This window comes from Artemia sp. Qi Xiang Cuo, chromosome 6, assembly GCF_049724085.1.
Source record: "Artemia sp. Qi Xiang Cuo chromosome 6, ASM4972408v1, whole genome shotgun sequence".
Lineage (NCBI taxonomy): Eukaryota > Metazoa > Arthropoda > Branchiopoda > Anostraca > Artemiidae > Artemia > Artemia sp. Qi Xiang Cuo.
This window is the reverse complement of record NC_142799.1, coordinates 22784812-22807173: the sequence shown is the minus strand read 5'-3', so window position 1 is coordinate 22807173 and position 22362 is coordinate 22784812. Positions and strand designations below refer to the sequence as shown.

The 22362-nt window shown below is 33.9% G+C and overlaps 1 protein-coding gene and 1 pseudogene across 5 annotated transcripts in view; both read left to right on the top strand.

The window, feature by feature from the left end:
* The first annotated feature begins 538 nt into the window (after nucleotides 1-538).
* The window catches only part of LOC148950998 (thioredoxin reductase 1, cytoplasmic-like), a 106811-nt gene continuing 84987 nt past the window's right edge, over nucleotides 539-22362 (top strand). The window contains exons 1-2 of one of the 5 annotated variants that reach the window (XM_089090540.1): nucleotides 539-629; nucleotides 7376-7518. In XM_089090540.1, the coding sequence (XP_088946666.1) occupies nucleotides 7416-7518 (103 nt within the window). In that variant the 5' untranslated portion in view covers nucleotides 539-629; nucleotides 7376-7415. Of the gene's footprint in view, nucleotides 693-7375; nucleotides 7519-10333; nucleotides 10415-13511; nucleotides 13578-22362 lie in introns of those variants that run through there. The other 4 variants (XM_089090541.1, XM_089090539.1, XM_089090543.1 and 1 more) reach the window with 4 other exon arrangements.
* Nucleotides 16747-21883, top strand: LOC148950999 (uncharacterized; annotated as a pseudogene).

Below are 22362 nucleotides of genomic sequence, written 5' to 3'. Positions count from 1 at the left end.
TCATTTGTTCTTTGATAGTAATTTCTTGTAATTAATTCATTTATATTACCACTTGTTGTATGTTTTTTTGCAATGATTGCTTATTTAATTTCTGTTCGTTTTGGGTTTCATTTATTCTTTAATAGTAATTTCTTGCCGTTTCTAGTTTGGACTTTAACAGGTATTTATATCTGCTGATCTTAAGTTTAATATGGCTTTTACTTTTCTTTGAAAAACTTCTTTTTCGGAATTTTTTTTAAATCAATGTTAAAAAAGGTTAGGCATTCGGGCGCCTTTAGGCTAAGCATGATGACTCTCATGCATGCTAGAAGCCTGAGAAATAGAGCATAGACGAGCCCAAGCACTAAATGGATTGGCTCCATAAAATTATTTCAGTTGTTGTTTGTTGTTTATGGTTTGACGCGTTCGACCAATAGGTCATATGCATTCGTATCACTTGATATTTCAGTTGGTTGTCTGTATTACATACATTTTGTCTGTGGTAGAAACATGTTCTCTCGAAGAACTACAATGCTCTCTAATTATTTGAAATTTTCAAATTAGGTGCCGCCTGGCTACTGGAGACTTCAATTCAGACCTTGAAGAACACGTTTTTTAAACTCATGTTATAAGTGAAAAAGTATGAAAAGGTTGATATGTAAATCTTTAAATATCTTGCTGGAGTTAGATTTCAAAATACGCATTTTAAGTTGGTAATGCCTGGGGTAATTATTTATACTGCCCCCTCCTAAATTAAAATATAAGCAAAAAGCTGAATCAAAGTGAAAATTGATGAAAGTGGGTAGCCTAATCTTCCAGGGGCAGCTCATCTGGTTGTTCTCCCCCCCCCCCAAGAACAGCTTTTATTCCATCTAGTGTGCATATATATAGTTCAAATTCTATATTTTCCATGCTTTTTGCCAAGCATCACTCTTGTTTCAGCCTGTGTACCTGTAAATGGGATACCACCAGATGGCTAATTTGACAGTTTAGGTCTATATATATAGGCCTATACAAATCTTTGAATTAGTGGTCAATATATACGAAATCATATTATTGAGTTAGGACTAAAGTGAATACACCATTTGATGCCTTTTTTTATGCTGATTACAAATATAATAATCATTTCTATCAAATGAATTTCAGCCCCCTCCCCCCTATATAGGCTATACCTAACCCTGAATTGGCAAATATTGGGGGGGGCTGAAATTCATCTCGGATATAAATACTTATATTCATAATCAGAATAGAAAAAGGTAATGAATGGTGCATTCACTATAGTCCTAACTAAATAATATGATTTGGTATACATTGACTGAGAGCTTTTATCTTCACTTCTTTCCTTGTTTTTCAAGTTTTTCTAAGAAATTCATGAATTTTCTAGAACCTATATATTCACAGTATATCCCACCCCCCTACTGGGCAAATATATACCTAGAATTGCATCCTCAATCTAAATATAACATCCATTTGCATCACAAATGACATTTACTCCCATATTAGCCATGTGGTGGATGTCCCCTGTAAATTGAATCAATGCTGACAAAGTCAAGAAATGGAAAACACATGGGAAATAGATAATTTGGTCTGCACAAGGATCTGAGTAGTAAAGAAGCATTGTTAATAAAAAAAGAAGAAAGCAAAATTATAACAAAAAGGGTAAATTTCTGGCAGTTCATATTATTGACTTAGCTTATGAATAGACTGAACATACCACTTGATGTCTTTTTTTATGCTCTATAAATATAATAATCACTTATATTGGATATTCAAATTTATCCACCCCCTAACATAACCTAGGTACCTTGGTAAATTTTTACCAAATCATATTATTGACTTACAAATAAAGTGAATATACCAATTGATGCCTTTTTTATGCTCTTTCCAAATATAATAATCATTTTTGTTAGAAATGAATTTTACCCCCACCACTATATATACCAATTCAGGGTATATATTTGCACATTAGGTGGATAGGGGCAAATTTTATTTCTGATGTAAATAGGAGGTAAGTTTTTACTTTACCCTACCCCCCTTATGTGTAAATATATACCCTGAATTGGCATATAGGGGTGGGCGTAAAATTCATTTCTGACAAAAATGATTATTAAATTGGGAAAGAGTATAAAAAAAGGTATCAAGTGGTATATTCACTTAATTTACAAGTCAATAACCTGATTTGGTAAAAATTTACTGGTACCTTCCCCCCCCCTCTCCACAGTAGTTTGAATATTGTAAATGCATTGAGAAACCATGCTTTGTGATCCATTTCTCTATTGCAAATACCCGTTTGACTTGTTTTCTTTAGTGTTTCCTGATACAGTATATAGCAGTGTGTAACATATAATGCATAAGTACCAGGGGTGAAGGTGGGTAAATTTGAATTTCCAATAGAAACAATTATTACATTTGTAAAAAGCATAAAAAAGGCATTGAGTGGTATATTCACTTTATTCATAAATCAATAATATGAACTGCCAAAAATTTACCACAAAAAACTTGAAATGGCCTTTTGCATTTTAACTTGTGTACATCAAGTAAATATATTTATATAGCCTATTCAGCCTTAACTCAACTTGAACCTGTTCCTAGTACTGTTAAAAAGATTGATAAGCCCACCTGTTTTAGAAAGATGGACTATAAAGCAAACTTTAAAAAAAAAATTTGAAGTTAAGACATATTAAAATCTTTAAATCACCATAATCATATAACCTTCAAAGTCTTGCTAGTAAAGAAAGAGTGGGTATAGGAGCAGCTAAACACATTTTCTTGCCCTGATTTTCATTCTAGGCCAAATATAATACCTAAAAGTTTCATTGAAGGATGTCAAGAGGAGCCATAGATATCCTATTTGAGTATAGTTGATTAGCTTCCAGTTAAATTCAACATGTTAACCCCCAGCTTGTCTATAAAAGAAAATTGAAAATGTTCAGTTGATTATACCTTTATAGCTAATTAGAAAAAAAAACAAGAAAGTTAAGTTATTGTTTGTATCACATCCATCCAGAAGTAAAAATGTCTATATACATGAAAAGTTGCCTTATGAGTTAGATAAATCACTGAATACTGCCTAAAGAGGCAAATTGAATGATATGAGATATGCATTTATTAAAAAAGAACACAAATACTATTTGCCTTTTGCCTGCCAAGAAAGGTAATAAGCTTGGAAGGGCAAGCAAGGTTATCACTCTCAGCTTATTAAAACCACATTCATACCAAGCAACTCAAAACACAAGGAAGGAAGAAAGTGGAAAAGACAAGAAGAAGATATAAAAAAAGGTACTATTCTATAAGCTACAAGATGCACAAGATAGTTGATAAAAGAAACTAGTCAAACAGGTTCTTTCAATGGAGAATTTGATTGCAAACAGTGGTTTGTTACTTTGTTTACAATATTTAGACTTTAGATTTTTGGGTTTAGGGGGAAAACGGTACCTATGTTAGGTTATGTATTTAATATATGCTATGCTTTACCCCCCCCCCCCCTAATGTGCAAATATATAGCCCAACTTTGTTTCTAAACTATTATATTTTCATCATATTTTTTTTTTTAATTAGCATTAACCAAACTTCACTTCACTTGTAGCTAATAGAACAGTACCAACAAAAAATTAACAGCAAAGAAAATAGGGGAAATACCATGAATAGAATGACAAACTGGAGCAGACTTCATATCAAATTTACTCACCAGAGAAAGGTCTTTGTCTTTGACCTGAAACCTAGAAGACTAGGTGCATATTTCACACACTTGGGCAATATATTCCAAACATGGGGACCACAATGGCAAATCACAAAAGATGCCTAAGTGGTACTCTTAAACTCATGAGTTAAGTTATCAGCTTTTCTTGGGTTATGATCATGATGGTTTCCATTAAAAGTAAAAAGATTTTCAAAATCAGGGGTGAGTAGCTGATTCAAATATTTCTACAAGAAAATTGCAACTTGGTAATCTCAATTTGGGATACATTCATAGATTTATTCTTTTTAAGCTGCTCATGTGGAGGAACTTCATCAGAATCATAAAATTCTAATAATAATTTGCAGTTCTATTCTGAAGTTTGTGTACTCTTTTGCAACATGTTATAAAATTACTTGCCCATATAGAGCATTTGTAGCTAATATATGGACAAATATAGAAAAATAAATCATTTTGAATCTTTTTTTGGACTAGATTTATAATTCTTTGCATCTCCCCAAGGCCTCTGCTTAATTTTTCAGCTATCACACTTGAATGGTTTTTCCACAACAGGTTTTCACAATTAAAAAGCCCAAATACTTTGTTGTTGCTACTCTTTTTATATGTAAGAATGCCCTAATAAAATCTCTGCAAAGATTTTCCTGGCAAAAACATGTATCTGCAGCATTTTCCCCATTTGCCAAAGTTTAAAAATTGGCTTTTAGCAGTCAGTAAATGTAAAATGTCATTAAACATTTAGCATGTATTTTAATTGCATAATGGAAAGAATACTGTCTAAAACCAATCCTAACAACTTTTTACTTCAATCCTATGTCTAGTGTGGTGCAATGGTTGGAAAAACTGGAGAAACTCCTGCAAAACTGGAGAAACTTGAAGACAATTTCCTCTGAACAATGAAGTGTATATATGCCTTTTTACCTTTGGACAGCTAATCAGTACACTCAGGAAACCAGTGTGAATTTTTTTTAAAGAGAATAAGCCTTTGGGTCAATATTTTTTTTTTTTTGGGGGGGGGGGGGAGGGGGTTGCTGTGTGTTGGTATGTTCAATTGAATAACAAAAGTCTGTGCAGAATATACTTTTCTTTTTTGCAATTTTTTTTTCTGGGGTGGGGTGAGGGGTATTTGAAGGGGTACAGCTTAGATAAAGACACAAAGTAAGGCAGGCTATGCTGAAACTATAAGAGAATGTTTTAAATACCTTTGGTTTTTTTTTTTGGGGGGGGGGGCAAACACCACCTCCCAAAAGTATGAATGCAAAGAAACCACTCATTATATGTTCTTCATTATATGTTCTACAGTTTAGAAGTATTTGCTTGTTTTTCCTGTTTTTTAAAATTTACTCAAGACAAATAACATTTCATAGCTTAAATTGAAAAGTAGTTGACATGCAGTTGAAAGGAACAAATTATTAATTTTTTGAGGGCATATATGCCTCAATATCCACTGTTTCCAGAAAATTGCTGCCCTTAATCTAAGTCCAGAGCCTTTACTTCTGTTAATGCAGCACTACTCCTCTGAAGAAAACACTATATGTTTCAAGAAACCACTAAAAAATTTAAAATGTTTAATTATATCATTCCTAAAAGGCTTCACTTTACTTTCTCGCCAGCCCCTAAATTGCAAATATATAGCCCAAACTATGTATACCCATGTTTTTTTCCATTTCTTGATTTTACTGATGTTGCCTCTTAGGTGTTAAGTTTATTTGAAGAAAAAGTTCCACATAGAAAATATTTAATGTGATCTATATTTTTGCACATTAGGGGGATGGGGATAAAATAAAGTGAAGTACTCTTAAGAATGATATAAGTAAGTATTTTAGAATAAACTCCAAAAAATTGTGTCTTTGGACTGTGGAATATTCAGAAATGTACCTACATTCTGAAGCATGTGTGTTCATCCAGTAGCTGGCTTATGACAAGCCCCTTGCTTCTATAAAAGACAAGCACTTCATAAAGTTTCACCATATTCTGTATAAAATGAAACTTATGAAAGCAAAATTTGTTATTCATTCAAACTCCCCCTCCCCCTTCCCTCAGAAAAATCTTTCTTTGCTTGCTTCAAGAAATTATCCTGTAATCTTTGTTGTTGCTTTTTCTCTTGTTTGATGCTTGGTAGTTCTTTTTCTCTTGTTAATGTTTGTGCCTTTGGGTTTAAGGGGATGGGATTTCAAGTATTTTTTATGATAATTTCTGTTTGTTTATAGTTTGTCTAATTATTGAACTTGATTTATGCCTGCTATAGGTTTTAATATTGGTATTTACTTTTGTTTTGCAAACTTCTTTAAAAATTTAAAAATTAGTATGTCATTTTTTTCACTAACATATTTTGAAGCCATATTAATTGAAGGTAATGTATTTATATTTATTTTTATTGATTTTGGCTTAAGAACTAAAATATTACAATGTAATTTAATTTTTTTAAAATGAAATTTTAGTATTTAGCCAAAATTTTAAATGATTCATTCTGTCACCAAGTCAAAAATAGTCAAATCAAAATCGAAATAAGTCATTTTAGCACCAAGTCAAAGGTTATGCACCAAATAGTTTTTGCACCAAAGCAGCTGACAGTTTGGACTTTGCTCATTATTACACTCAGTCAAGAATTAGCTTGTTTTTCCACTGCGATGCTGACATTTTGCAGTTTGTGGCTAGCTATTTGGTTTCACTGTTCGTTAGCAGCTTGTGTTTACCTCATTTTTGCAGCAAGTCAGGGCCAGGGGCATCAATTGGGAGAGGGGGTATTTGTCAAATATTTTTTTGTCCCCTCCCTGTTGGTTTTGAAAAACACCCTTTTTCGGGCATTTCTATTGACGCATTTTTATTTTTTTTGGGGGGGGGGTCTCATTGTGAAAATAGAAAAATAAAATTACCTTTCCCCCACTAAATTTGACCCCCCCCCCCCCCTGCCGCACATTTTCGTGAATTGACACACTGACTAAGATGTAGCTTGTGAAACTTGGCTCATTTTTATCTTGAGGTACTTATATTGAGGACTTTGCATGACATTGTTCCAAACAAAGTGCAACATGGCTAGCTTTCTGCTACGAAGTTTGCAGTGGAATAAAGTAGATGGATCCAATTTGTACCTCCAATTATACAGATAATAAATTCCTTGTAGGATGTTGGTTTTAATAAATTTTCAATATATAAGGAAGAGGTTCTTTGCATAATTTTAAGTCCATCTCCCTTAGGCTGTTGGGATTTTCCCCTCTGGGGGCTTATTTTTGAAACTTTTGACCATTCTCAGTGAATTGCCTATCTTAAAAAAAAAAAAAACAGATCCAATATCATTTAGTTGTGGTGTTTTTTTTGGGGGGGGGGGGGGGTGCATAAAAGGCTGATTTATGTTATGATCACTCCAGGTCCTTAAAAACACGCTAGGGTTTCTAATTTCTGATCAAATTAGCCCCTTCCCAAGCTTCTCTTGTCACATGTTCTGTACAACATGACTAGATAAAAAAAACTTACCAAATCAATGCTATTGCATTGACTATGATTTCAGACCCTTCAACTAAAAAAAAAAAACAACTTTTATTTACCTTTAAAATTTGTGATAAAAAATTGGTATTGCTAAGAAAAGGTCAGTCATTATTTGCATGGCCATGGTATACTACAATTCTTTTGTTTGTTGAAATTTTGTTGACTATAACTTTTAACCTTACTCTATTTTGCTGATATGTTTTTTCAACTTTTCAGGTAACAAATGTCTCTTCTCTGTGCTTATAACTTCTGCTGAATGCAGTCTTCAGTTTTCACTCTCAGGAGGTGTTTGTTAGTAGTTAGAAGACCTTTATTAAACCAACTTGTGAACAAAAGTACTGGCCTTATCTCTAATTCAGGTATGTTTGTAAAACCATTTTTTGAGCTTCTTAAAGGCAGGAATTATTGTTAGACTGGAGGGGAATGCTGCTACTACTGTAACTGTGGAGACTGGAGTCTCCTTTAAGTCTACTTTAAAATGCAGCAGTAGACTGTAAACTTTAAAAAGCTCCAGTAGACTTTAGACTTTAAAAACTTTTAGACTTTAGACTTAAGGCAGTAGACTTTAAAAAGCTCCAGTAGACTGGAATACTACTGTAACTGTGGAGCTGGTTTGTGTTTTTAGCAACCTATAGCCTATTATCAGGGACATAGCTCTAGCATTTTTATTGAGCTGGCAAGAGGGATCTCCATCTGGAGAGTCAAGGGCCATAGGCTACATAATACTTTTTTCTCCATATATTATGGGGGGGGGGGCATATACCCCCCTTGCCCCCCCCCCCCAAAAAAAAAACGACGCCACTGCCTATTAAAAGAAACCTTTTAGTGAAATGAGGTGATGGACAGAAATACAAACGGAATTAATGAAAAGCAATAGAGAAACTAGGCTACATGGTAAACTAATGAATCCTTTTAAAACATGATGCAATGAAATATCTAAAAAAAATGACTGTCAAATGAGATGTTAATTAGGAGAATTTATTTCTAATTAGGGGAATTCTCCTTTGGAGAGGGTCTGAAATTCAAGATTTAGTGTTTCTAGGGGGCTACCACTTCCTCAACCCTCCCTCTTTGTGCTCAAATCTTAAAGCTGTTTAAGAATACTTCCCATTCAAATTCAACAGCTCTTATCTTTGAGGGTCGTTCTTAAAGAATTAGGACAAAAGGTCAAGCTTTAGCATCAATAGCAAAGGAGGATTATGGAGCAGTCCCTCATACACAGAATAATTTATGTATGTTTTAAATTTTAATGTTGCTCCTTACTTTCCATTGAAAACTTTTGTGTTTGTTTTTTACTTACTGAACATTTTTGAAATCATGCTAGAAAATCCCCCTCCCCCCCCTGCAGAAATGTTTTCTCAAAAAATGTCCATATATTTTCCTATATAACAAATACTCTGCGTAAAAGATGGGCAATTTGCATAACTTATAGGTTTCCCCAAGGGGCTGTGGGGGAGGGGTCATCCCCAGAGGCGAAAATTATTGGACCTTTCAACTATGCTGAACCAAATATCTATCTCAAAATTTGTTTCAAATTTCTTTGGGAGAAAAAGGAGCATCAGAGGGAGGCTAGTTGTCTTTCAATATTTTTGGTCACTTAAAAAGGGCACTAGAACTTAATTTTCGTTTGAATTAGCCTTCTCCTGATCAGTTTGCCTGCCGGACAGGCAAACTGATAAAAAGTCAGCCGCATCAGAAGCAATTTCTGGGAGGTTACCATTTGAATTATTAGAATTATGTTAATCAATATTAGAATCACCCGCGATAACAATTTCGAGGCACTTTTTCGGAGCAATAATCATAAAATAGAAGTTCCATGAATTTCAAAGCAGTTGAACTCATTTTCAAGCAGGTAAACTCAAGGTCAAGCCGGTAAAATACACAACACAATATTTTCATACCCTTCACATATATTAACTGCCACAATTCAAGCACCATTTGGATGATCAAATTCAATCACCAGATCTGAGCTGAATTGAACTTTTTTTTTTTTTTTTTTTTTTTTGTTCTTGATGTACTCTGCTTCTTTTTTATAATGGGTAATAAATAAATTATTATTATTATTATTGATTGATTTATGCAATAAACAAAAAGAAAAATTTCAACAGTGCTAAACAACTAAATTGGAATTCTTCCAATAAATTTGCGTTGGGTGCGAATAAAGTGTTAAAGTAGAGCATTCCCTCCAAAATAGGTAAAAGGTAGTTTGTTGGTTGTTTTTTTTACTAATATCTACAAGAAATACTCTTGTTTAACCTCTCCTCCTTTTCCAAGTTTGTCACGAGTAACTAGCGGAAGGACGAGCGAGACAGTCTTCCCTAGAAAAAATCCTCAGACGTAAATGTAAAGTAAGCTTTATACAGAAATCAAATGAAAAAAGTTTTTTCAACTGAAAGTAAATAGCAACATTAAAAATTAAAAGCATTAGAGTTTTAATCAAAGTTTAAGTAACGTTAAAGTTTTTAGTGTTTTAAAAAAGCTTCTTATTGTTCTAATTAAACGGCCCTTGCGTTTCAGGAGTCGTTTTCAAAGAATTGACACAAAAAGTCAAACTTTAACGTAAAGAGCGATCTATTGAGGAGGGGGCAACCCCCATAGAAACGAATAAAGACGCATCTGTGATCTTACTTCTGGCAAAAAAAATACATTCCACATTTTTGCAGATGGCAGCTTGAAACCTATAGCTTACTGTAGGGTTCTCTGATACGCTGAATCTGGTGGTGTGATTTTCATTAAGATTCCTGGATTTTTCGAAGATTCCTGGACTTCAAAAATCTTATCTATTTGGAATCAACACAATAAGCCATTTGTTATGTGTCTGTTGACGTCAAATTTCCGTTTTTTTTAGAGTTTGGGTTAATTTTAGCCGAGCCGCTCCTTACTTAATTGTTTGAAACGGCATATTTATTCTCCTCTGTAGCTGGATTGTTGCCCCCGCCTCCATCCTAAAGTAATCATTAGTTACGTCCATGACATTCAACCCTGCCTTTTATGTACACCAAATGACCTAGTACGTGTTCCCTTAGGGAATGACTCAGCTTTTTAAAATCAGGCTTTTATGGCATAACTGAAAGAGAAATGCGTGTCATTATGACTGGAGCAATTGTGACGTCAGTTACATTCATCGCCGCAAGAGTAATCTAGTGCCAGTAATTGACGTAGCAACTGGCACTAGATTACTCTTGCTAGTGCTTAGTCATATCTGTGCTTGTTGACGAAGGTTTAACTGTTTAAATTGATAACTATTCTTTGAAAGTAGGTTGATTTTGTTTTCTGTCTCCTCTGTGTTTTGTTGTTAATTAATAAAACATTGGGAGTACTATTTATGCATTTGATTGTCAGGATAAATACAATTTTAGAAAATAGACTACCTTTGAATTAAATTTAAAGTCTTAGTTCGTTATTCTTTTTTTGGTAAATTTTTCGCAGTTCATATTATTGGTCTATTTTTTTTTTCAAACTTGCGAAGTTTGACTGGCAGCATCATATTAACGTTAGCATTGTCACGTCGAACACATCGAAATTCAAACATTAACATTCTGTCGATTTCCAATGACATCTACACCTTCAAAGGACAGCTACACTTTCGGTTATTAAAACGGTTACTTAAAATAATATGGTTTTTCTTTATAATTTAGTGTCAACAGTTTAAGTAAGGTCTTGCTGGGCTTACGATTCCTCCAATAGTCACTTTTTGTGTTTTTTTTTTTTTTTTTTTTTTTTTTTTTTTTTTTTGCTTTTTTTTTAGAAAATAATTCTATGCTGTTGTAAGTTTGTTTTGAAAGGCTGAGTCTCAAATCGAAAGATCAAAATTTGTGATTTTCAAAAAATTCTAATATTAAAAAGAATGACACTTTTTTTTTTTTATAAAAACGACAAGCGCACAAAAATAAATTCAGAAAATCCGTTATAAAATGGGAGGGTTGAATTTGCATGGTTCACTATGATACAGTAAAATCTACGTTAAGCGCACGTTTAGGAGATTTATTTATATTTTTTTCTTTTTTTTACAAAATTGGCTTTTAACAATTTTCCGCCTAATCAAGGTTCTACCTTTATATTGTATGGGTCAAAAATGATAGTTTTTTCGCTTTAGTTTTATCCATTAGTACAAACAAACTACTAAATAGACATAAAACTTAAAACCAGATTAAATGAGAACATAAAAAGAGAATAATGTCTTACCACCACTGCCTTTCCAATTATAAGTATAATGAAGTATGTGTTAGTTTTTCACGTTTAGGTTTCAACTGGGGTTATTTTTTTGTACTTATCTGTTATACCCACCACACTCACACTCAAGAAGTGAAGTTAGGTTAATCCTAATGAAACATACCTAAGTTTGATGCAAATAGAATACTTTACTAACAAAATTACGGAAATTACAACAGAGAATTATGGAAATCAGCCCCCCCCCCAAACGCATAATATGAAATGGTTTCTAATTTAACCAAAATACCAACTAAAATATACCTACATTGGAATGTATTTACACTCTCACGCTAAGTTGATTATCACAAATACAGAAAGAGACCGGTTTCATCAGACCAAGAACTTGAGTGTGGTGGGTATAAGAAATAAGTACTTTTTTTTGTATATACGGTTTTCATTTTTCTCTTGTTTTCTTGCATATGTTAGGGGTTAATGCCATTTTTTGGAGGGGGGGGGGTTAGGCTTTATTTGGTTTTAGCTTACCTAATTAAAAGTTTTACCCATATTTATATACACTTTAGTTTCATTTATTTCTGCACATAAAGATAAAGATTAAGAATATGAAGCTTGAAAAATAAAACTAAAAACTTTTAGTTAATAAATCGAACTGTTTAAAATTGGATTCCAAAGTGCCCTTTCGTTTATGATTAAGGTATATCGAGGCTGTCAAACCTGTGTTGATCTGCCAAACAAGCAATGTTTTGAAGAAAAAAAAAAACGTAATTTTTCTGTTCAGAGTAGTTTTTCCTACTACTTGGGTTGACATGCAAACTAAAAGAAAAGGTTGAAAGGTTGTATTATATAAACTTAGGAGGTTGTGTTATAGTAGGTTTAGTAGGTCATAAAAATACCGTAAGATTCACCATATTAGAGAACACTTCTATGAAGATCCAGGCGGCGGGGTAACCCAGTCCCCCCTTTCCCAAGATTTTTCTGGCGCCCACACTCCGTGTTTTTTGCTTATTCTTTTTTAAATAAATTTTTCAATTCGGTACATTATTGGCACCCTTGTCGACTTCCCCCCCCCCCCCCAAGATTTTGCTCTAGGTCTGCCTTTGTTGAGAATTGCTAAAGAACCAGATTTGAATTTTCCAATAAATTTGCGTTGGGTGCGAAAAAAAATGTCAAAGTAGAGTATTCCTTCCAAGTTGGTTGTATTTTTTTTACTCATATCTACAAGAAATACTCTTGTTTAACTTCTCCTCCGTTCCAAGTTTGTAACGAGTCTAACTAGGGGAGGGGCAAGGGAGATAGTCTTCCCTGGAAAAATCTTCAGAGGTAAATGTAAAGCAAGCTTTATGTAGAAATCAAATGAAAAAAAGTTTTTTCAACTGAAAGTAAATAGCAACATTAAAACTTAAAAGTATTAGAGTTTTAATAAAAGTTTAAGTAGCGTTAAAGTTTTTCAGTGTTTAAAAAAAAAAACCTTATTGTTCTGATGGAACGGCCTTAGCGTTTCAGGAGTCGTTTTTAAAGAATTGATACAAAAAGTCAATTTAACGTAAAGAGCGATCCATTGAAGAGGGGGCAACCTCCGTTGAAACAAATAAAGGTGCATCTTACTTCTGGCAAAAAATACAACATTCCCGATGGGAGCTTGAAACGTCTAGCCTACTCTAAGGTTCTCTGAAATGCTGAATGTGCTGTTGTGATTTTCATTAAGAATCCTGGATTTTTCGAAAATCAGGCAAATTTTCTCAGGCTGGTAGCTTTTGATGGGTAACACTACACTTAATGAATCTTATCTATTTGGAGTCAGACTAATAAGACATTTGCTATGTATCTGTTATCGTCGATTTTCCACTTTTTTAGAGTTTGGGTTACTATTTAGCCAACTCGCTCCTTACTAAACTGTTTGAAACGGTAAATTTATGCTCCCCCGTAACTGGATTGTTGCCCCTCCTCCATACTAAAGCAATTGCTAGTTACGCCCATGACATGTAACCCTGCCTTTTATGTACACCAAATGACTTAGTACGTACTCCCTTAGGGTACGACTCAGCGTTTTTAAAACCAGGCTTTTATTGCATAATTCAAAGAGAAATGCGTGTCATTATGATTGGAACAATTGTGACGTCAGTTAAATTCATCGCCGCAAAAAGTAACCAGCAAACTAGTAAAGCAAACTAGTGTTTAGTTTTGTATCTGTGCTTGTTGAGGGAGGTAGTGAGATTATTTTTTTTAAATTGAAAATTATTTTTTAAAAGTAGGTTGATTTTGTTGTCTGTCTATTCTATGTTTGTTGTTAATTAAAAAAACATGGGTAGTACTATTTATGCATTTGGTTGTCACGATAAATAACGAAACATTTCAGAAAATAGACTCCCTGTTAAATCTACTATTATTACATTTAAGGTTCGTAATTCTTTTTTCGGTATTTGTGTTTTATATGGCACACACTGATGATAAACACTCGAGAATTTGTTTATAATAGGTACTATTATAATAGATAAATAATAGGTACTGTTTTACTAAGCGGTAAGCGCGCGACAATTGTATTGCAAAGATATGTATGAAAACAGGTTTTCGCTGCCTTGTGAGGTATAAACAAATGGTTTCTCACTGCGGGAACTATATCTAAACTTTATTTTTTGGGGTTTAGGGGGAATAAAATTTACATATGTTGGGTTAGGTTATGTATTTAATATATGCTATGCTTTACCCCCCCCCCCTAATGTGCAAATATATAGCCAAATTTTGTTCATAAACTAATATATTTTCATCCTATTTTGTTTTATTTCATTAGCGTTAAGGACACCCTAGACGGCCAATCATTTTTATCAAAGCCTCTGTCAATCGATTGACGTTTGCTTCAATCGACTCGAAAATCAACCATTCAATCTTGACCAAGGCTAATCTCACGGTCAGATTTTTAGTTTCAATTCAGAGCCGTGTAGTGAATTTCTATCGTGTGTGAAATGCAGAATAATACTGATTTGGCTATTCTAGCATGTACTTTGGTTGCGCTAAAGCGGGAAAAAAATTTCATGAATTTCATGAAGCCTTATAATAGAGCTATTTTGAAGGACGAGAAAACAATTTTCAACAATAGATCGTCTTGTTCAAGGAGAGTAGTTGAAAATGTTTTCGGAGTTCTGACAAAACGATTCAAAATATTTCAAAGAGAAGTTAAATTTGAGCCAAACAAAGCAAGAAAAATTGTTTTGGTATGCTGTCATCTGCACAACTACTTGAGCAGGAGAACTAGATCCCACTATTTACAAAATCAAGACGTTGATGTTGAAGAAGTCTGGACAGGTACTGTGGAACCTGGATCGTGGAGACAAGACACTAAACTGATGTCGCAACTTCAAAAAACCAAAGGCAACTCTACAATTGAGGCAAAAAAAAAAAAAAGGGACGACTTCTGCGAATTCTTTAACACCAGCGGATCTGTACCATCGCAAAGCAAGTGTCTGCTCAATTAGCCATCCACGTTATAGTGTTTTTGTTAGTTTTCTTAATTTGCTTAAAATTTCGTTTGAACAGATAAAATGTTGAAAAAAGAAACGAAATAATAATAAAAGAATTGGTTTGTTGTTTGATCGTATTTTATGCCCCTCCATGCATAAATGCAATAGTAACTCGATTACTCGACTATCTTTCATAGTTATTTCCTGTGTGACTAGTGTGTCATGGACAAAGGAAATCGAGTTAAACAACAGGCAACGAAAAGGTTCGCTGGTAGCATAGAAAAAAAATGGTGTTGTGATTGAGGAAAACATCTGGGAAATGTACCAATTAAGGGGAGAAAGAAAACACCTAACTTAACCCGCTCATCCTTGCTGTGTCACGCACTTTTCCAAAGTGATCGTTTCTTGTTTTCCCGGCCATCCTTATTTCCAAATGGAATGAAAAATCGATTCTTGGCGTTTACCCCCCGGAAAATACCCCTCCCCCTCACAGAAAATAAGGTTTTCAAATTTAAGAATTTTATGTGAGTTTTTTTTTAGTTTTGATCAGAAGTGCTAAGGAAAGGTAAAAAGAGGAATTTACCAAGGCCGTATCCAGGGGGGGGGGTTACCCGGTTTGAACCCCCCCCCCTAAATTTTTGACCGAGTCGAAAATTAGTAAAAACTAGGTAAAAATCAGTAAAATTAGTCAAAAACTGAGTCAAAATTAGTAACCCCCCCCCCCCCGAAAAAAAATCCTGGATCCGCCTTTGGAATTTACACACCATAAGTATCTTAAAACTTAAAACCACAAATTAGTTGATATGACAAACAACAAAAGTATGAAGAACAATAGGGAAATCTTTTTGCAAGACAGTGGAGATAATTTGAATGAATATTTCGGCCCTATGTCCAAGGGCCGTCCTCAGCAAGACAAAAATATATGAAAGAAAAAAGACTCACAACACCATGAAACCAATAAAACCAAAAATTAAAAATTTTTCAAAGCAGTCCTAGCATCCTTACTTCAGCAGTAAATTAATTTTAAGCATCCTTCCCGTAAAATTAATGATAGTTTACCATGTGATATTTCTGACAAGCCCTTAAACATAATTTACCTCCCCTACATCCCAAAAATCACTACAAATCTTAAAAAAGTTTGCACAAAAAATAATCTGTATTTAGTATTCACAAGTAATTTTCAAATCATAAATGTTCTAAATTCTGGTAAAGATAAAACCCCAGTTTTTCGCCAAAGAGGGGTCTACCAAATACCATGCAATTGTGGCAAACATTATGTAGGTAGAACACGCCAGAATTTAGAAAAGCGCATACAAAATCATAATGATGATATAGTCAAAGCTCTAAATTCTAGAATTTCCATTGTTTCATATGATTCTGCATTAGGCAGCCATATTTTTAAAAATCCTAGCCACAATATAGTTTTTGATGACTCCGCTCTTATTAGCAATGACCTAGACATAAAGCAGGAAGTCCGAGAATCAATTGAAATCAGACTTAAGATTAATAATAATATTTCCTTAAATAGGGACTTGGGGGAATATACACTAAATGCTCTATACACAAATTTAATTAAAAATGATCTTACAAAATATTCTAAAAAACCGATAACACAGAACCGGGCACAAAAAGACCTTTGAGGCTAGCTGCCAAAAAAGCTGGATTAGCAATAAGAACGTGTTTTTAAATTATTTTTCTTTCTTCTCATTGAATCGCCTTGTTTTACCTTACTTTTTATCAGTCCTGGTCGAACTTCGCTGAAGAGAGGATGCTAGGACTGCTTTGAAAAATTTTAAATTTTTGGCTGTATTGGTTACATGTTGTTGTGAGTCTTTTTTCTTTCATATATGTATGTCTTGTTGAGGACGACCCTTGAACATAGGACCAAAATATTTATTCAAAATATCTCCACTGTCTTGCAAAAAGATTTCCCTATTGTTCTTCATGCGTTTATTTTTTGTAATGGAAAGGCAGTGTGGTCTTCGTCACTATTTTCGTCTCGCTTATGGGGAGCAATCGACCAATGATATCTTTTATTTTATTAATTTAGGGAAAAAACACGCTAATGTCATTAACCAGCAAAAATTCTTGGAATCTTGCAAAATCGAAAATCTTATTCCCAAGTCTTTAAGATTCAGATTACACTTAAATACCCGGAAAGAAGAGCAATTTGCTTGCACACTACAATTAAAAACATTAACACACATCATTAAAGACAAAAAACAAAAAAGATATACTATTTCCTCTGAAAGAAAATTCTTAGAAAATTTTGTATTTGAAAATTTGTCCTCTGTTGATTTTAGCCAGGTTGCTAGATTGGAAAGAAATTTGTTTAGTCATGATTTCCGCTTATCAAGGGAACGACTTATTAAGAAATTGGAAAACCTAAGATATGAATTTTCGAGGAATAGCCCTACTTACACTCCAAGATTCACTCCTGGACTGGCTGTTGTTAATCTATCCTCTAGAACGCTTGAGCCAAAGGAAATTGAAATTCTCAAAAAAGGTCCAAAATTCTCTTTTCTTCCCAGACACATCCCTGTAGCAGATTTAATTTCTTCTCTAGAATCCTCTGTGCACAAATCTTATGCATGAATATCCAACCCGGATGAAGTTAGGGCTAGTCTTATAGATACCCTTTACAACAATCAAAAAAAGATTAATTCTCCCGCCAATAAAAAACCAGATAATTTGTATGACCTAAAAATACTATCTAATCTCTGTAAAGATTCATCCATTATTATAACTAAAGCAGATAAAAGCAATTCTCTGGTTGTCATGGATAGGACAGATTATGATACAAAAATTTATTCTCATCTAAATGACGAGACAACATATAGGACTACAACCCACGATCATACTGATCAATTTGCAAACAAAATTATAAATGAACTAAAAAGTTTAAACAAAATGGCAAAATTACTCCATAGCTATATAATAAATTTTTCCCCCGCGGTAGCTTTTGCCCAAAGTTCTATTGTTTACCAAAATTAGATAAGCAAGGTATTCTTTTAAGGCCCATAGTAGCTTGTACGAAAGCCACATCCAATATTGGGAAATGGTTATATACAGTCTTTAAACCGTTGGTTTACTCTCAAAAATCATACATATGTAATTCGGTAGATTTAGTTCAAAAACTCAAAAACGTAAATATCTCAGAAAATACAATTATAAGTAGCTTTGACATTGTTTCAATTTATACAAATATTGATATCACAGTATCTGAACAGTTATTAGAAAATAAAATCAAAGAAAATTATCACTTAATAGAAGCTTCAGCAGCAGGAATAGATTGTGATGTCTTAATGACATTAGTTAAACTCTGTAACAAGTACTCAATGTATTTCCAATTCCGTAATTCTTTTTACCAGCAAATTAATGGCTTAGCGATGGGCTCGCCCCTCTCCGGGTTACTGGTGAATATTTATGTGGAACATATTGAAAATTGGGCATTAGATTCATATTTTTTAAAACATGTCTTTTTGGGGACGTTACATGGATGATGTAATTTCACTCTGGAACTATGGAGAAAATGAGCTTAAGGGTTTTTTAGATCACCTACGATAGAAATTTACAGTTTACTTTAGAAATCGAGGTCGCAAATAAAATCCTATTCCTAGATGTGCTAATTATTTGTAGCTTCGATAAACTCAATTTTACTATTTATTGAAAACCAACACAAAATAATAGATATTATCATTTTAAATCAAACCACCCCCCACAAGTTAAAAGAGCAGTTGTAATACCCCTCGTCAATTAGGCCCTAAATATTTGTTCTCATTTCCACATAACAGCAGAATTAAATTTTATCAAGGACATACTTTTTGGAAATGGGTATCCTACTTTATTTATTAATACTGTAATTAATTGTAGACTGAAGAGACATTCCCGTAAAATTAATGATAGTTCACCATGTGATATTTCTGACAAGCCCTTAAACATAATTTACCTCCCCTACATCCCAAAAACCACTACAAATCTTAAAAGAGTTTGTAAAAAAATAATCTGTATGTAGTATTCACAAATAACTTTCGAATCATAAATTTTCTAAATTCTGGTAAAGATAAAACACCAGTTTCTCGCCAAAGAGGGGTCTACCAAATACCATGCGATTGTGGCAAATATTATGTAGGTAGAACACGCCAGAATTTAGAAAAGCGCATACAACAGCATAAAGATGATATAGTCAAAGCTCTAAATTCTAGTATTTCCGTTGTTTCATCTGATTCTGCATTAGTAAGCCATATTTTTGAAAATCATAGCCGCAATATACTTTTTGATGAATCTGCCTTTATTCGCAATGACCGAGTCATAAAGTAGGTAGTTCGAGAAGCAATTGAAGTCAGGCTTATGATTAATAATAATATTCCCTTAAATCGGAACTTGGGGGAATATTCACTGAATGCTCTATACATAAATTTAATTAAAAATTATCTTACAAAATATTCTAAAAAACCGATAGACATTAACACAGAACTGGTCACAAAAAGACCTTTGAGGTTAGCTGCCAAAAAAGCTGGATTAGCAATAAGAACGTGTTTTTAAATTATTTTTCTTTCTTCTCATTGAATCGCCTTGTTTTACCTTACTTTTTATCAGTCCTGGTTGAACTTCGCTGAAGAAAGGATGCTAGGACTGCTTTGTAAAATTTTTAATTTTTGGTTTTATTGGTTGCATGTTGTTGTGAGTTTTTTTTCTTTCATATATTTTTGTCTTGCTGAGGACGGCCCTTGGACATAGGGGCGAAATATTCATTCAAATTATCACCACTGTCTTGCAAAAAGATTTCCCTATTGTTCTTCGTACTTTTGTTGTTTGTTATAGAAAGGCAGTGTGGTCTTCGTCACTATTTTAGTTGATATGACTTACATGTGAACTTCTGCAATTTTTGGCAGTAGCGGGTGCCAACTTAATAAAAAAAAAGAAGAGAAAAATATAGGCGAAAAAATTATCAAAATTAAGCTAAAATCATAGGATACCAAAAAGTTCAAGAAGGTTTGGCTTGTCTTTGAAAGCATACTTGGCTTTGGGAACCAACAAGTTCTTATTGTTTAAGTTTTAACGGACGAAAGCGGTGTCAAATTCTACGACTTTTTTTACGGGTGGTGGCAAGTTTGTATAGAATTAAAAACAACCTTATCATTCGAATTAAACGGTCATTGTGTTCCAGGAATCGTTCTTAAGGAATTGGGACAAAAAGTCAAAACTTTAACGTAAAGAGGGCCAACCTTGAGGAGGGGCCAACCCTTTTTATATACGTAATAATTTCTGTCCGTTTTAAGTGTACATGTTGCTCCTTACTTTCAGTTGAAAAACTGTTTTTTCTAAATTTAATTTCTGATCGTTTTTAAATATTACCTGGAAATCCGGCTCCTCCTCCAAAACAATTTCTTTATCCTACGGAAGATTCCTCCATGGAAATATCTTTTCACGCAAAATGTCCTCCCCCTCTCTCGCCGGGGGAAATTTCCCCAGACAATTCCATTATAGCTGAAAATTCCACCGAAAAAATTTCTTGTAGATGAACTCGGGTGGAATTTTTTTTTAGCACACTTTAATTTGCAAAAAAAATCATTTTTGATGGTTTTTAAAGTCATGCCGGTAATCCCCTCCTTCGTGGAAAATTTTCCATCAAAAAGCCAGCAAAAGGGTATTTTCCAGCAAAGGTTTTTTTTGGGAGGCGAGAGGTGTACAACAGAAACCTTAAAAAAACGCATCAAAACTGTTAAATTGATATCCAATCCTTTATAATTTGTGGAAATATTTCTAGTTTACTATATTATTTTGAAATTGAAGTGCAACATTAAACCCCAAAATGAGCAGAATATATTTTTTATAGGATGGGGATAGCCCCCTTCTCTACCTCATGATCGCAGAAACTTCGGAGTGTGCTCATTAGATCAGAAATTGAGAGTTCTAGTCCTTTTTTTTTTAAGTGCAAAGGGATTAGTGACGACGTCGCCACAGGGTGGGGTTATTTTCTGCGGGAAGCTTTTCCGCGGGGGAAGGGTATTTTCCAAGGGGGACGCTGCCCACCAAATAATCGAGTTTCTACTGCTTGTACAATGAAGTAAAATTTTTACCTCTGTTTCAGCAATTTCAATCTGACCCCTGATGAATAAAAGGTCATTGTAGTACCACAAGGAAGATTGTGGGATGTCATCTGCTGACGCTCCAGAATTCTTTTTTTTTGCTCGATCGCCTTGTATTCGCGATTGAAATTCGTTCTTGAAACATTAATTTTCTTTTTAGTTCGAGAACTGTATGATAGGGTTTCAATATCTTTACCGCCTGCAATATCCTGCCCAATGCTGCACTTTTCTTATCTTGGTTAAAATAGTCTCTTACTTTTAACTTTCCATAACTCAGGGTGATCCAGGTATAACTCAATTAATAAACAAACAAACTCGCGCTCCACTTTTTTGTTTATATCTTCCATTGTTGTTGGCGCGTGACTGACGCAATATTTTGAACAAAACTCGTCTAGACGGTTAATCACCCTCGTCAACTTATTGGGTCATTCAAACTTTCTATCAATCGCCGTCAACGCTTGACACAAGCGTCAAACTGGTTCAATCATGCTTACGTCAATCGATTGATAGATGCTTTTGATAAAAATGATTGACCGTCAAGGGTGTCCTTTAACGAAACTTCACTTTTTGTGCGCTTACCGCTTTGTAAAACAGTACCAAATAATATAACAGTAAGATCACGCCTCAGTGATTTTTGGCTACTACATCCTCAGCGCGTACAAACAACTCCCGTTTAATCTGCCATCACTGGTCCAGCGTATTTTCGCACAAACTTTCTCAAAATGCCTTTGTAACTAACTCGAGACTTCGAAACCTACTTGTAATTCTTAAAAACACCTAATAATAACATTGCACTACTAATTACTGATTTTTATATATGTTTTGAAATAAATTAATTTAAAATTAGATTCTTTAAAATTTAGTGTTACAAAGGTGAAGCAAAGTTTCGTATTCAAGAGGAATCTGATTTGTCCACCTGTGAAAAAATCTTATATCACTTGTGTTTATACTTGTTTAAATGTCCTCCGGAGCACTTGCATCTTCGTCCGGCTTTGCATGATGGTTGAGATAGTGATGATCATACTGTATGTGTTTATATCACAGTGGTTTGGATCTACAGATCAGACAATAACCGGTTTATAGCTGTCAGCATTTGAAGAAAGTTAGCTTAGGTTCAGTTGAAATCTACGTTTTAGGTATATTTTTATTGAATATATACTATATAGAACCGGTATTTTGGTTGGGGTAGGTTAGGTATTTAATATACTGCGTTCTGTGCCCCCCCCCCCTACCATAATTCTTTGTTGTAGTTTTTATATTTTGTTACTAAAGTAATGTCCTTTCGTCATATTTTTGTATATCTCATTAGATTTGATCTAACTTCGCTTCTCGAGTGTGTACCATATAATACACAAGTATCCTTTTTTTCTATTGAAAAGCAAGGTGAAATTCTAGGTTAGGGTGTTTCTTGCTATCTAGGAAAGTAATTGAGTTAGGTGAATAAAACCTTTAGGAATGAACTCGGGGTCAAAAGTATATCAGGAAA